A 17,292-nucleotide genomic window follows, 5' to 3' on the forward strand; every position below is an offset into this window, starting at 1 on the left:
TCTTACATGAAGAAACCTTACTTACGGTAAACACGTGGTTGCAGAGAAATGCGTTCTGAAAGAGGTTCCGTGGTTCGGAAGGATGGTGTTCTGTTGTTCTTAAAGGTTCTGAACAATACTGGTAAATAGGGAAGCTAGATAATGGGGCAGATGTTGAAAATAATAAAAGATCCAGGAAGAAAAGTGAAACGGATTTTATTCTAAATGGCGCAAATGAGAAATTTTTTCAAAATGCGAGAAATTTGCGAATTTTGAAATTGGTTTATAGAATGTGCGAATTTCTCGCGGTAATAATTTTTTAATGCGAGAAAATAAACAAATATGCGAGATTCTCGCGCTGTAGTGAAAACACTGCCTAAGGGTGCACAACCTTATTGAGGGAAGGGCTACTTGTACGACAGACTGGCCAATAATAGATTGCACTTCAAGTATTAGGACATGTTGACTGCAATTATGGTAATTTTTTTATTGTTTCAGATACTAAATTCTTTTTATCAGACAACTTAGTACAGTGCAGAACCCGTTATCCGGAAATCAGAAAACCGGAAAACCAAAAAACCGGAACGAAATTCGATAAATTTTCCCGCAATTTGTAAAAAAAAATTTTTCTTCCTCATAGGATTTTTCTTTCTTTTTTGAAAGATGTTTACCTTACCATCATTTCAGAAATAATCATTAGTGTATTACCTCATCGTTTTTTCTTATTTTTAAGATTATTTCTAAATATTTTTTTTTTTTAGTTGGGTTTAACACTAAAAAAACGGCTTTTTGTAGCGATTCAGAAAACCGGAAAAATCAGTTATCCGGAATAGCGATAGTCCCGATCGTTCCGGATAATAGGTTCTCTACTGTAATATATTTACAAAAAATATTACATGTTTTTTAAATATTAAAATTTATTTGAATCCAAAGAATAGAATACTGTGCTAAAACTTTTTTAAAAAATATTTCTTTGAATCAAAAAGTAGATTTGTTGAAAAAAATTAACAGTTTTCATTTTATTACGTACTGCAAATTTTTATTTAAAGAATCAATAAACTGTAATCTTCATAGAATAGAAGTAAATAAATAAAAAAATTTCAGTAATGTAAATTAAATATTTCGATTAAAAAAAAATTCCATGTTGTCTAAAATGATTTTAAATAAAACTAACATTATAGCTCAAAATAAGGTAGGTACATATTTTTAATTTTAGGTCATATACCTATATATTAGGTCATATACCTATATATATATTAGGTCATATACTGGTCTGAGGTAACCAGTGTTGGCCTATACATATTTTGTCTTCCACTTTTAGTCCGTCTTGGCAAAAACTTGTTAGTTCACTTTACTTTCTATTAAGCTGATCACCCCAATAACCAATAAATATCGAAAATAATTATTTCTTTATTTTTTCTTTTTAAACAATAACGAGCACAAAGATTAAATTTACATATTTAAAATACGATGCATATTAAAAAATAATACAAATTAAAAATATCAGAATTTTTACAACCAAGAAGAAAACTGCTGTAATAGCAAAGTTATGGATAAAAAAAATCCCTTAGATTTATGCTGGAATCAGTGCAATTAAAGTGCTCATTTTGATGTGAGATTTGAGTGTCATTATAATATTGAAAACATGAGGATTTAAAATGCCGAGCAATAACTGTCAAAAAAAAGTTGGAAAAAAAAAAGAATTGGAATAAAAGTGCACTAAAGAATAATTTTGGTTTTGAAATTTGCCTATGAGAAAAATATATTAAAAATTTTAAAACTGGAAATCCATAGGAATAATCGGCGATAAACTACACAGATAGAATCGGCGCAATTTGAGAGCATTTTAAAGTGATGGCTCGATTGTTCAATTCAAAATTTTCTTTTCAAGAATTAGGAAAGAATTAGGATATTTTTTCTAATATTCAAGTGGTGTTTGACATGCCTATCAATCACACTAGTTGTAACTATCTTTTAAAACAGGTACTTCCTTTAAATTTTATTATTAATTTCACGTTTTTAAATTGTGTTTTGTTTTTCTTTCTTTTTGTAAAACTGAAATTTCTGAACATAAGTTATGTTCCATTTCAGAGCAGTTGGTCTTACTGTCAAGACATTCAAATGCTAAACTAAACTTCTCAGTATGCTATGTGTATCCACGTTTGTTTTTTGTCATGTCTATCACGGCATATTTTATTAATTAAAATATTTTTCCCTGAATCAAATGTTTCTCATTGTTTTTATTCCAGAGCTTTATAAGTTGCTACACAGCAAATTTGTGAAGGTATCTTATTATTTAGTAGCTGAAATTGGGCAGAAATATTTTATCTGATGATGTATGTTACCATTGAATTGACCTGTTACTTCTGAGCTTTTTATTTTTAAATTGAAAAAAAAAATTTTTTTTGTTGAATTACGAAGAAAAATGTCTACCTTTCAGTGTTTTCATCACAGAAAAAAAATAGGTGAGAATTTCTCACCCTTTCTCAAAAACAGTGTGAGATTTCAAAAAGTTAAGTGAGATTTCTAAAAATTAAAAAAAAAAAAAAACAAAAACAAATCAGGAAGATACTTGGAAAAAACCATTTCTTTAATTATAATGCATTTTTAACATCTTCTAATTTTTAAAGCATAGAATATTTTTGCTGCATCATCATATGGAAAATGTTCTACATCTACTTTTTCATCAGCTATTCTCATTAGGTTGCTCAAATGTGTATTTGTTTCGTTTTGATCGTTTCTAGCCACATTTGTTTCATTTTCATTTGTCCGTTTCGGAGTAGAAGATATTGCCTTTTACAAGGTATTTGTCCATTTTATCTTACATTAATGCGCGAAAAATTTGAACGTCTTACATGAAAAAACTTTACCTACGGTAAGCAGAGAAATGAGTTCTGAAAGAGGTTCCGTGGTTCGGAGGGATGGTGTTCTGTTGTCCTTAAAGGTTCTGAGCAATACTGGTAAATAGGGAAGCTTAGATAATGGGGCAGATGTTGAAAATAATGAAAGATCCAGGAAGAAAAGTGAAACGAATTTTATCTAAATGGCACAATGAGAAATATTTTTCACAATGCGAAAAATTCGCAAATTTTGAAATTGGTTTATAAAATGCGCAAATTTCTCGCGGTAATCATTTTTTAATGCGAGAAAAGAATAAAATATTCGAGATTCTCGCGTTTTCACCTTGTAGTGAAACCACTGCCTTTTAAATGTAATCAAGAAAACCTTGATAAATTTTAAAAGTTTTATAGAATGATAAATTTAAAATATGGTTATTCTTACCTGAAAAGGATATGAGACATTTACAAATTGTTGCATTTATAATTTTTATCGTTAAATTACTATAGAATTCATTATTCTTATTTTGTTAGTGAAAGATACTACAGATCAATGTTTAGCACCTATTAATGAAGCTAAAGCGAGGTTTAGGAATTTTGCTTTATCTCTTCAAATCTTACGTAACCGTTGTGGTGCAGTAAGTATATTTTTCAAGTTTAAATATTTTTATTGATTTTGGAAAATTATATTCATTGACGATAACTTTTCTCTGCTTCGAAGTCATCTAAAAAAAAAACATTTTAATTTTATTTTGTTCTCTGAAAGAACATTTTGTATCGTTTTGTGCTTTATTAAGAATTTTTTATTTTACTTTGGAACTTTAATTATTTTTCTTTGTCAAATTCCCTTAAATGAACTTAAAAATTTTGCTCATTAATAGAAAATTATTTTGACATTTTAAAATAATATCAGAAAAATAAATTTTTTTTCTAGAAAAGCTGTAGTTTTTTATTTTTTTTAATACACGGAAAGAATATTATTTAAAAAATTTGCTTTTTTTTTATATATATATTTTGCCATTTCTTGTGTCAAATTTCATTAAAAAAATTCATTATTTGTAAAATAAAAATATATTGTGTTTCTTCACAATGGCAAAAAACAATAATAATAAATAAATAAATAAAGTTCAAGTGTAATTTGACAAAGTTCTTTGACGAATTCCATTAAAAATAAAAAATATTAATAACTGATGAAAGTAGTCCGTTACATCATAATGCCCTAAGAATGAAGTTCAAATATATTTTTACTGCACTTTAAAATTCTATGTAATAAAAACACACACATTTTTTTTGACATTTTAATGTAATATCATGAAGCCCCCCCCCCCTTTTTTTTGTAAAGGCTGCAGTTTTTTTTAGTTCATTGAAAAAGTATTTTGTATGGTTTTGTAATATTATTTCGTCCCCTTTTGACTTATTGCTGCGAGCCACTCGTTGTGGCGGGGGGGGGGGGGGGNAGTTCAAAATTAGTCCCTGCGTATCATTACTGGGGGGGGGGTTAAAGACTACTCCGATTGATGCTATGCTTTTGGCGACTGATATTAGGCCATTGCAATTTGTAGTTCAGGAGAAAGCTATAGTTCTCTGGGAAAAGATCATCAGAGTCCCTGGTTGCTTTTCACTTTAGAATNGGTAAAGACTACTCCGATTGATGCTATGCTTTTGGCGACTGATATTAGGCCGTTGCAATTTGCAGTTCAGGAGAAAGCTATAGTTCTCTGGGAAAAGATCATCAGAGTCCCTGGTTGCTTTTCACTTTAGAATACCGGGACCTAAATAGAAATTTAAAGACTCAAAGGGGCTTTCTTCAGGGAGTTTTACACTTGAAAAATACTCTCGGAATAAATTATGATCCTGAATATCTTGTCCCAACCCAAAATCCAATAAATTTGAAACATTTCCAAATTAATTTGAATTTATGTCAAAGTGAAGATAAGTCTTGCCTTATGAAGTATTGAGCTCTTACTACCCTGAGCCAGAGTGGCTTCGGATCTACACCGACGGATCCCTCCTACCAGACAGTCCTAATGCTGGTGCCGGAGTTTTCTCTGAGGCTTTTTCCTTTTATGCCCCTGTGAGACAGGGATCTGCTTTTGATGGAGAGATAGCTGCAATCCGGATAGCTCTAGTCCAGTTACAATGTCATATTGATATTTTTAAAGAAGCTGTTGTCCTATGTGACTCAAGAGCTGCTTTGCTTGCCATTGCAGTCTTAAATAATCCCTTAACTCGAGACATTTTGAATTGCCGCCTCCAACTTGAATACGCAGCATCCCTTAAGAAAACCATTGTTCTCCAGTGGGTTCCTGCCCATTACGGGTAATGGAAATGCAGATTACTTAGCAAAAAAGGGGGCCTTAATTATTTAGACTTCTGCACACATTGTGCCCTTCTGTTCCATCAAACAGCTTATTAAGAGGACCTTTAAGACCTGTGCTCATGAAGAACTTATCGACTGTACTTCTACTAAGTCTTGAAGGGCTACCATCCTAAATTTTCTAAATGGCCCAAGACTAAGAGCTGTGGCTGAATTCCACTTGGCCACCGGTCATGACTGTCTGCGGAAACATCTGTCTAGATTTGGTATCATTCCTTCCCCGGTATGCACTCTTTGCGGTTCTGGTGAGGACATGAACTCCGCGCACCTTCTACGCTGCTCTGCACTTTGTAAGAATTCTATCACTGAATGCTATTGGGAAGCTAGAGACATGTGATTAATAGACTTTGTTGCAGCACCTCTTGTTTCTGTTCCTAATTTTATTCAATGTTTATGTATGCTGTTACTGTCTGTAATCTGCCATTGGAAATAAAAAAAAAAAATTAATTACTTTAATCTATGTTTTAGAAAAAAGAGCCTAAATTCTTCTCAGAATTTAATCGCACATATAGGAAGTTGAAAGAGATGAAACGCAAAAACAAATTTAAAAAAGTTGCAGTTCGTGATTCAGTGATGCATCTTGCTATGGATTTTTCTGAAAAGGATAGACTTCCTGCCCCTGTAAGTAATTTCCTCAAAAAAATTTATTTTTTTTAGTTTATGATATTTCCTTGAGCTATTAATTTATTTATTGACAAAGTGTAAGTAATATATAATTTTTTTAGGGATAAGGTTATAATAACATAGCTACCAACTCTATTGGATTTACCAGTAGACTGCCAGTTTCTACTGGTTTGATAAAAATTCTCCTGGTTTTTGTACATTTTCCAAAATTCCCTAAATTGAGTAAGTTTCCTAAAAAAAAATCCCTATTGAAATAGAGTTTATTGCTTACTTGAATATTTAAATAAGTATTCCTAATACATAATAATGTGAACCTCATTGTTAGCAACGAAAAGCTTTTTTTTAAATCTAAAATTTTCAGTTCATATGTATTCAGAACTCCTTTTTTAAAACATTTGACTTTTTTTAAAAATTGCTTGTTTGGTTACTATTAAAAATGAGTTAACATAATAAAAGACGTTTCTAGTTCATTTAATATCAATCATAAATGAGAAATATTGTAGACCATTTATATAATTATTGGAGTAATGAAGTTTTTGTGTTCTGATGACAATTTAGAGGATTTCAAGGTGTAAATTTATTTCCTCTAATCACTAATTAATGAGGACTCCAATATGTGGTGAGAACAAGGATGACGATTTAAAACTTAATATAAATTTATTAAAACGTAACAAGTAACAAGTGTAACAAGTTTGTGTGCGACCGCTCGCTGAGGGGATACTCACTGGAATGGTCTGGATATCCTTAATCCCGGCCTCTCAGGGTAGGCTGAAGAGGCACAATTTGGGGGTTTGGTCTAAAAATAGATTTCCCAGAAGGGAATCGCTACAGAGTATCCCCCCAGTGACTTTGTCACGATACAAGAAATTTGCATATCTACAATTTATATGCTATATATAACATGTTTTGAGTTTTATGACATTTTGATAATGGAAATACATGTATAAATATATACAAATGAAATATAAAAGAATAAGATAAATGCATAAATGTTTTCATAAAAATTCTTGAAAAAATTNCAATGTATTTGTACGAGCCTTTTTTACCTTTCTTTCAATATAGTAATAATAATATAGTAAAAGTATTAGGCCAACAAATAAATAGGTGGATAAAACGGGATATAAAAAAACTCTATCCCGTTTTATCCAACTCATAAGTATCCCGTTTTGTCAGACTCAGACACTTTTCAAAGCGAACATGGCTGCTGCCTAAACGTGAAAGAAAAATTAGATTGACTAGACATGAGAATACTCTTTAATAAATGCTTCATTAAATGTAATACTCACCGGAATTGTAATCCTATATATATAGGCAGTACAATGTGAAAAACAACACACGTAACTGTGGAAAGTGGCAAAAAAATGGAGTAAAAAAGTTCCGAGATCTACAACTTTCTATCAATTAGTGATCTCGAGACGGTACGCACTGAAAATGATATAATCACAGTCAAATAAGAAGTTTCTGTCGTCGTCCGCTATATAGCTGCAATAGTCTAGTCCCTAGGCGAGATATCCCGTTTTGTCCGACTATCCCGTTTTATCCAACTCTCCCCTACTAGTTATTTCTAAAATGTAATTTAGTTACTTATATCTATTTATAAATTACCTGAACAATTAGGCTTTTTCTTGCATCATTAACACGTTTGTTGTTGCTTGTATATTTGTGCTGAAAAACTTTCTTTTTTTTCAATAGTTTCAGTGTGTCTTCCTGCATATTTGCATATAACCTGCATATTTGTTGAAAAACTGTTAAGGTTATTAAAAGTGGTGAATAAAATCTCATTTTCTTCGACACAGAGAAGATCTTAACTTAACTGGGAAGAATAAACTAAACTTAATTTTTATATTTTAAAAATTTTGTAAATCTCCCTGATTTTCTTTTATTTTTTTCTTTAACTCTGCATACTTTATAGAGTTGGCGTGCTTTGATAAAAAGTTCTGTTTTAGCATTTTACATTTGGTTTAGGAATTTTGATTAAAGAAATTTTCATCTTTTTAAAAATAATTCAATAAATTATTCCTTATTATTTCAATTCATACCTTTTAGTTGATATTCTACTGTTGATTCTGTTTTATGAGATAGATGTGTTGTACTTAATTTTAATTTTTATTTATTGTTTTAAATTCATTGTGATATTACTATCTTTTATTTTAGGATGTTAATGTATCATACATTGGTGGATCTTTGGCTACTTCAAGTTTGGAAGATGGTCATCATGTTTTGCTTCATCCAAGAGGAGAGAAGCTTAACAGGCTTGGTTAAATTTTTTTCATATATATGTAACATAAAAAGCTTTAATTAATCTTGTTTATGTTATTCCTTTTCTGTAAATCCTTTACTTAATTTATTATTCAAAACGAAACACTCTCTCACACTTTTAAGCTCACATCCTGTCCTTTAATCTATTTTTAGCTCAAGTATGCATTAATTAAAAGTGAGACATTTTCCCCTTTGCTCTTTGTGGGAATCGCGCAAGCTGTTTGATAAACCAATTACAATTGCGAAGATTTCAATTATTCCCTAAAATGAAACATTTTATGAGTTTACTAACTTATATTGAAGAGCACAACATTTTGTGACCACTTTGATAAATGTTTTCAGGGTTGCCACAGGCGACTAAAATGCAACTATTTATATATATATATATATTATATAAACATTTATATGAAAATTATCATATCTGCCACCAACTTGACTGAATGGATGATGGTATATGACAATTAAGTCATTAACAAAATATTTATGTTAATGACTATTTTCATGCTTTAGGCTACTAAGAGCAACTATTTTGTTCATTTTTTTCTGTGGCAACCCTGCGTTTTCTGTCTAATAAATAAATGTTGTACCCTTCTACCCTGCCTAAGACCGATTTTAATCCTTCCACTCTGCAACGCCATTATATATATTCACAGTTTTTTAATTTAGAGTAATATGATTATCCACACTTTTTCCAAAGGTGTATTTTTACGCTAGTTTTTATATTTTCGTTCTTTAAAAGCTCTTAAGGGAGCTTTTTTCCTTGGGTGTTCTTAAAAAGTGCTTAATTTTCCCTTTTCTAAAATAAGATGTTTTTTCTTTACCATGTCGATTTTTGCTACAAATTATGCAAAAAGCTTGGGTTTCACATTGATTTTCGAATTGATTTTCGAACATAATGGATTTTGACGTACCGTTGGACCACCACTCATTTTTCATCTTTGTTGAAATACTTCTTGAGCCACATGTGTGTGTACTGAGCTGGATTCAGTGGGAAGGATTCTTGCACTCTCATGTGCAACTCTGATGCATTTTGCAAGACATTCTCAATTTCTGACTTCCTTTTTTGCTCTCTGAAATCAAACCAAAAAATCTCTTGAGTTTTTGCTAATCACAGGGACCAACTAAACATAGCCTATTATTTTCCCTAATAGCAAAAAAAAAAAAAATTATTCATTTCTCTTGTTAATTTCATCGGTAAACTATCATTCGGTATGATCAATAATATTAATCTTGTTAATGTTTTATTGAATATGCTTTTATAAATAACTTTTATTTAAATCTGAAAAATAGGTTCAATAGCCTCTTTAAATAATAGTTGAATTAATTATAAATTTGAATTAAATGTTTTTACATTATTAAGTAAATTAATTTAAAAAATAGAATGAGCCACTCAATATTGAATGTATCTAAAAGTGTGCATAAATTGTTTTTATGGTGGCTAATATAATCAAGAAAAGAGTTCTTTGTCCGAAACTAGTCATTTTATCATGATGATGTAAATTCTTTGAAAATTATTTTTCATTTTGTTAATATATATATGAAGAAATTTCAACAATGGGAAGAAAAAGCTTTTTGTTAGTGCACATGATTATAATATTTTTTTAAAATACTTAAACATATATTTTGAGTGCTTAAAATGTGCTGTATTATTATTTTTTTATGTAGGTTGAACTGTTCTTTATTTCTCTAAGTTTTCGATCAATTAAAACTAGTATTTATCCTAATATAGCTCATGCATTTGCACAGTGACTTTGTGTTTCCTCTTTATATATTGTGTATAATATATGCAGGGAAAACACAGGGATTTTTTTCTCTCCAGATTTAAGTGGCAAACCTGTTAAATCCAACCCAAATATTGCAGTTTGTAAAAGTTTGCAAATTGTGAAGTTAGTAAATTTTAAATGTTTTATATTTTTTAAAGTAAAGAAATTTAATATTATTTGTCATCTTTGTCCTAAATTTTATTTATTTGTAATAAAGATTACTTTCCAGGTATTACCACATTAGATGAAGCTGATGTACTTAATAAGCATTTCCAGGCTGTTTCCTTAGAAGAAAATTCTCCTAAGCTTCATCATGGTTATATATTACAAATTTCATGTTCTGTTGATGGTAAAATAATTTTATATTCTCATTACTTAAACTATCTATTGCCGATTATTCTGTGACTAAATACTAGTTCCATTAATGCAACTTGCGAAGATTTTATCTCTTAAAATTAAGTAAATTAAATATTTCCACAATGTGTCAGAGACTGTTGTTTAATATAGTTTTTTTTCACCCATAAAAAATCCAAAATAATTCGAACAGTAAAGCGATTCTTTTTTTAAGGAAAGCTAATAATTTCTCACTTGTAAGATCTAAATAATAATTTATAAGTCCCCATTTCCAGTAAAATTGAACAAAAATTTTTCCAATTGTAATCTTATTTAAGATTACATTTTTACAGTAATTTTTCTCCACCTTTTTCGTGCAAAAATGCTTTTAATGTTGTAGCTCTATTTTTCTTGTCGATATTCTATCATCTGCATGGTAAAAATGCAACTTGAAATTCATCGATATAGCAATAAAGAAAATAAAAATATGACCACCTAAGCCAGCGTCTTCCTGGGGTACTGGCCTCGGAAGCCATAAAGCAAACCTTTTCTATTGAGAGAGAGGCCAGATTAAATGTCAAAATTAACTCTCTCAGTACCCCGAAGGTATTTGGAACAATGCCTCCTTCAAGTTTACAATCATATTTTTTGAATCTTATTCTAAAAGCTTTCCTTGCGTAATTAAGTCCAACAAATCGCAGCATTGTGCGTTTTTGTGAGCTAGATTTTAAAATTGCACATGGCGGTAAAAGCGATATAAATTATAATATACGCACATAGAGAGAAAGATTTAGCAGAATGTGTAAAAGGGAGAACGTTACCAAGTCTTTTGCATCTGGAAATAAGGAGGTAAAGAAATATGATGTAGGACGAACAAAAACTGCTGCTATTGTATCAAAAATAGCAGACGTTAAAAATGCTTCCATTGTTGAATCTCTTCAGAAACAAATACAGTGCCCACCTTTTATTTAAAACACTTTCATTTTATGCTCTTTTGATTTTATTAAGAGGCGATTGAACATTTGGAGAGAGAAAAAATCACATTTTTACGATATATTCTAAATGCACACGCTTTGAAAGCTAAAATAATGACAACATTAATGCTTTATTTAACTAATTTGATTATTTTAATAAAGTAAAAACCTACATAAGATAAAATTTACTAAACTTATGCAAAAAAAAAAAAACGATCAATGATTGCTTGAGTTACAGTATTTAAAATTACTTTTCAGCATCATTTGAGAGTTTATAGAAGTTTTTATAGTTTTCGATATTTCCTCCTCTTTGTTCTAAAGCTTGCCGCAATACATTAAATGCTTTTCTGACTTCCGTTGAAGATGGCACTGATAAGTTTATTTCATCTTCTGAGTCTGATTCCTCCATTTCATGATTGGAAATAACTTTGCAATTTTTGATGTCAGTAACAATTTCAGAATCAGATTTTTCTCCTGATGTTTGTAGGTTATCGTCAATATCTACATAACATGAAAAATTCTCGTCCATTTCATTTTCTTTATTGCTGAGCATTTCTTCGGAACAGTTATCAGCTCCATCGCCAGTGCTTAATCCACACTTTTTAAAGCAATTTGATATTGTTTGGGTTGAAACAATGTCCCATTAGTTACGAATCAAATGCATTGATTCCAAAATGGTAAGGGATTTCGATAGTTTGTTTGCAGTTAAGAGTTCAGAAGAACTGTCACAGTCTATGTCACTAATGATTTTTTGAACAAACATTTTTCTGTAATGAAACTTGAATGATCTTATGATTCCCTGATCAAGGGGTTGAATAATAGCTGTAGTGTTGGGTGGCAAAAACACTAATTAAAATTTTTCAAACATAAGTCCTCATCAGCTGGGTGCGCAGAACAATTGTCTAAAAGATAGACGACCTTTTCATTTTTCAGCTCCTTGTCCCATTCAAGAAGAAACTTTGTGAAGATGCTGGATGTCATCCATGTGTTATAGCTGTTGGCATAACTGGTGGGCAGGTGTTTTACTCCTTTAAAACATTGAGGTTTTAAACTCTTTCCTATCACTAAAGGTTTTTTTTCTCTCACAGTTCCTGTCATGTTGCATGTTAGCAACACGGTTAGTCTTTCCTTTATTTTTTTACATCCACCAGTCGATTCATTTTTAAACAGCAGTGTGTGTTCAGGAAGTGCTCGGAAAAATAATCCTGTTTCATCTGTGTTGAAAATTNGTTTTTTTTTCCTCACAGTTCCTGTCGTGTTGCATGTTAGCAGCACGGTTAGTCTTTCCTTTATTTTTTTACATCCACCAGTCGATTCATTTTTAAACAGCAGTGTGTGTTCATAAAGTGCTCGGAAAAATAATCCTGTTTCATCTGTGTTAAAAATTTGCTCTGGTTCATAGTCTTTGATGAGTGTTGGCCACACGTCATTTACCCAATCAGCGGCAGAGCTAAAATCAGCATCTTGCGTTTCACCATGCAATTTACGATAGACAATGTTGTTGGCTTCGTTCCACCGGGTTAGCCACCCATCTGTAGCTTTTAAATCAGAATCACCAAATAAGTTAGCAAAGTTCCTCCGATTTTCCTTCACGCTTATGCTTTCTTTACAGATTTCCATTCTTTTTTATTTCCTCGGAAATATTAATCCTTTGTTTCAGAATGTTGAAAAGAGCAGTTTGGGTAATCCCTAATTTAATTGAAGCTTCACTTTGACTACATTTAGGAAGCTTATCATAGTTTTGCAACACTTCGAATTTATCTTTAAGACTCAAATCCTTCCTTTTCGGCATGCTGATAAAATTTAACCCCAAACGAACTTAAAAATGATATGTGCTCTAACTCTAACTATAATTTACTCAGATGGCTTAAATAATATGGAACATGCGCTCAGAGTGTTTTTGGAAATCTATTTATGTTCTCTGTTAAGATAGATAACAAAAGAAACTTCTCTTCCTTCTATAGTTCATTCAATAAAAAGTAAGACAAGAATTCAAACCCTTCGACCCCCTGTTGAGTGAGATAGGTTTCTCCAAACTTCATTCAAGTCAAGGAATTGACATTGATAAATTGATTTCTATGAACTCGCCGCTTACCACCCACATTTTTCCTTAACTGTTACACTATGTATATCACCGGAAAGTGCTAACCACACTTGTTTCACAGGTTTGTGAGTAACTGTTGCTTCTTCTAAAAAAATCTATAAACTTCGAAAAAATAAAATTTTATAAATAAGAACAAAATAAACTGAAATATTGCACTTTTGATTTATTATGTAGTCAAAATTTTGATTTTAAAAAGCGGCAGCATTGATTTTATTAAAGGGTGTTTTTAACATATATTAATATTGTAACGATTTGGTTCTTGCTAATTTGATTTTATAAAGCGGCTGATTTTATTATCCGGTGATTTTATTAGCGTCGGGTACTGTATATGCTGTAGCTACTAATGATGGCAACAATGCAGGTGCGCAACTTCAACCTGTAGTTGTGTCTTGCTCCGACACACAAGCCAGAGAAGTCAAGGTATTGCTGCTTGCAGTGCCGAATTTAGATGCTCAATCTACCTATTAGTGTCGTATTATTGTATAATACAATAGTTGGTCAAGATTTAAAAATGTGTTTTCTGTTATCGGTTTCAAACTAAAAAATTTTTAAAAAATCTATACAAAATTGACTAGTGTATTTTACAATTTAGTAACAGATAGTTCTTAATTTTGTGTAAAAATGTTCTCGAATAACATTTTCAGTATAACACTATGGCGAGTAAAACACTATCTCTGAATTATAAGATCATGCAGATTATAATGTTGGCAAGTATGCTTTGCATTTTTTTTTTTAGATCTTTTTAATAAATTTTCAACTTTATTTTCTAAATTTTATTAATAAAAATTCCTTTTCTGTACTTTATTAATAAGATTTTTTATTTCAGGTTATTGTTTTGTACGTCAAAAAAAGTCTTGTCATTTTGTAGATTTTAATGATCTTCATGATATTAAAGTTTCAAGAATTATTGAGGGACAAAAATTAGGGAGTATTTCTTCTAGGTAAGAAAAGTATTCATTATACTGAAACGTTTCACTCTCTTTTTTATTTTAATGAAATTCTTCTTCTCATTGGCACGACAGCCCAGGATGGGCCTTGGCCTTCTCAACAAGCCTATACCAAGACATTCTTCCCTTAGCCAAGGTTCTCCAGTTAATTATCTTTAAAATTTGTAGGTCCTTTTCAAGGCAGTTTAAAAATCTTAGATTTGGTCATCCTCTTTTTCTTGTACCTGTTGGCCTGGCACAGAAAACTTTTTTGGTTGTCCTGCTATCCTCCATTCTTATAATGTGGCCTGCCCATTTAATTCTTTGAATTTTGATAAATTTAATGACGTCAGGTTCTTTATATGCTTTGTAAAGTTCCGTGTTTGATCTTGTAAACCAGGTACCGTTTTTACGAAATTTTAATTAAATTATTAACTTTTATTGAAAGTTTGTTTTTATAAATACTTCTTTATTGACAAAGACAATGGCCGCTAAAGTATCTTGAACTTATCAAAAGGGCAAAGAAAGAAATTAGCCAATAAAAAAGTAACTGATGTTTATGTATTTCCATTGCATTGATGCTTTGTAAAAGAAAATAACCACAAAAGGATCATAAACTTATCAAAATGGCAAAAGCGGAACTAGTCAATCGAGTTATTGATGTTTTACGTATCCTAATCAATATTATTGATTGTTCTGCCGTAGATGAATAATTTAACAATAATTGAACAATAACGTAGATGAAATATTTTTTTTATTTATTATTTGTTGCTTTGTAAGACATGCGCTCTGAAACTCTTGCTAACTGGAATATTTTGTGTGCTTGTCAGCTGGATTAGCGATTGCGTGTTTACCTTAGAATTCAATCGTTGAATTCCTTTTCCCAGCTATTTTAGAAGTTCAAGTATGTTCTGGGTATGTTTTTGTTTTAAAGTATTTAATAAATAGTTTATTTTGGCAATTTAGTTTCATTTCATTATTCGATGGCTCATGTTAGTTTAATTCATGTTAGTTTAATTCACATTAGTTTCTCCTCACATTAATGCTTTGAGAAAGTTCATAACCACGAAAGTATTTTGAGTATACCAAAATGGCAGAGAAGAATCTGTCAATAAAGGGTCATTGATGCTTTATGTATCAAAAATGGAAAAAAGGAACTAGTCAATAAAGAGTCATTGATGCTTTATGTATCAAAAATGCTAAAAGGGAACTAGTCAATAAAGAGTCATTCATGCTTTATGTATCAAAAATGTAAAAAGGGAACTTGCAATAAAGAGTCATTGATGCTTTATGTATCAAAATGGCAGGAAAAGAACTAGTCAATAAAGAGTCATTGATGCTTTATGTATCAAAATGGCAGAAAAGGAACTTGTCAATATAAAGAGTCGGTGGTTTGAGAAAGTTCATAACCACAAATGTATCGAAAAAATAAAAAAATCACCATAAAGGAATTATTTAATAAATAGTTTTTTATGCTTTCTGTATCCAAGTGAATTGATGCTTTGAGAAAAAATCACAAAAAGTATCTTGAACATATCAATATGGTAAAAAAGAAAATAGTCTATCGAAAATTATTTTTTTTTATTTGTACCTTCATTGCATCAATTTTTGCGACATTAACTTTATTAAATCTTTTATCGATAATTTTTCATCTAATCATAATTAATAATAAAACTGCTTCTGTCTGCATTGTTTTAGCATGTAGAAATTTTATGTAGTTTAATGTTACCTCTTTGAATTCTGTAGAAGTTTGTGATAAATTTTCTAGTAAATTCTTATTAACAGCACTCTGTATTTTAATTTATTGATAATAAAAAAATATCAAAGTGAAACTTGGATTTTTATTTTTTTAAAAACTTGATTTTAAAGTTTAGTTGAAAAATTTAAAACAGCAATTATGTTACAATATGGCCTATGATTTTTATAAAGAAATAATAAATATTGAAATTTTATTTTGATTTAAAATTTCATGCATATACATTTGTTGAATACAAATCAGACTTTTAGAACTGTTTTGAGTTTTATAGGATGTGAATGGCTTAATATGTTTAATAATACTCAAAGCTATTTAAAAATTTTGTTCATTTATTAAGTTTAATTATTTTAGTGCATTTGCACATTCCCATATTTTTTGTGGCTTATTATTATTTCACAATAACAGGGTGGCCACCCACCTGGAAAACCTTGAAAACCTGGAATTATCAGGGAATTTTTTTATACTGGAAAAAACCTGGAAATATCAGGGAAATTTGGATTAAAGCCTGGAAAAAATCAGGGAATTTTAAAGAAAATCTGGAAATTTTTTCTTTGATAATTTTTTTTAAATTTCACTAATTTAAATTATTTACTAATTTTCTTAATTTAAATTTTTTCTTATTTCATCCATTATACCCACTTTTTAAGGCGGAAATGTACCTCCAAACAGCTGAAATATCATCAACTTAGCGATACTTTGCTTGCATCAAAATTTGCTCCATTACAGCTCTTTTAAACTAGAATCCCACATAAAATTTTCCCATGGTTGCTACACGAATGTAGAAACCTTTGACCGCTATGAGACTGTGCAATTTAGGAAAGATTCTGGTGGAAAAAGGNCTCTCCAGTCTCCAACACAATTAGTTTCTTCACTGTAGGTTAATTTTTTTAAGGCTAGATTTCATATATATTTCAATAGAATAGCTCTTTCATATAACAGGGGATGAAAAAAGAAATCAATCTTAGAAAAACCCAGTAAAACACACTTTAGGGTGGGTTTTACCGGGTTTTTCAGAGTGGGTTATACCCAGTAAAACCCGGGCGGGTTTTATTGGGCAGGTGGGTTTCTTGCAACCCTGAATAAAACTGCTTCTGTCTGCATTGTTTTAGCCTGTAGAAATTTTATGTAGTTTAATGTTACCTCTTTGAATTCTGTAGAAGTTTGTGATAAATTTTCTAATAAATTCTTATTAACAGCACTCTGTATAATTTTGTGGTAACNGATTTGAGTGGCCATCCTGAATAAACTCTTCATATGTTATCACATTAGGCAAACTTCATATTTGTTTACTCCTATGTAGGTGTAATTAGTATTATGTTCAAACTAGTATACTTGTAAAATAATTTTGTGGTAACTTATG

At 30.5% G+C, this 17,292-nt stretch overlaps 1 protein-coding gene across 3 annotated transcripts in view; it reads left to right on the forward strand.

Moving 5' to 3' along the window:
* LOC107443175 (uncharacterized) overlaps positions 1 to 17,292 on the forward strand; it is a 34,606-nt gene that overhangs the window by 1,196 nt on the left and 16,118 nt on the right. For 2 of the 3 annotated variants that reach the window (XM_021145080.3, XM_021145083.3), the window contains exons 3-7: positions 3,351 to 3,454; positions 5,662 to 5,814; positions 7,972 to 8,074; positions 10,069 to 10,188; positions 14,077 to 14,191. In XM_021145080.3, the coding sequence (XP_021000739.2) occupies positions 3,351 to 3,454; positions 5,662 to 5,814; positions 7,972 to 8,074; positions 10,069 to 10,188; positions 14,077 to 14,191 (595 nt within the window). The remainder of the gene's footprint in view (positions 1 to 3,350; positions 3,455 to 5,661; positions 5,815 to 7,971; positions 8,075 to 10,068; positions 10,189 to 14,076; positions 14,192 to 17,292) is intronic. The other variant, XM_071183125.1, reaches the window with a different exon arrangement.

This window comes from Parasteatoda tepidariorum, chromosome 7, assembly GCF_043381705.1.
Source record: "Parasteatoda tepidariorum isolate YZ-2023 chromosome 7, CAS_Ptep_4.0, whole genome shotgun sequence".
Lineage (NCBI taxonomy): Eukaryota > Metazoa > Arthropoda > Arachnida > Araneae > Theridiidae > Parasteatoda > Parasteatoda tepidariorum.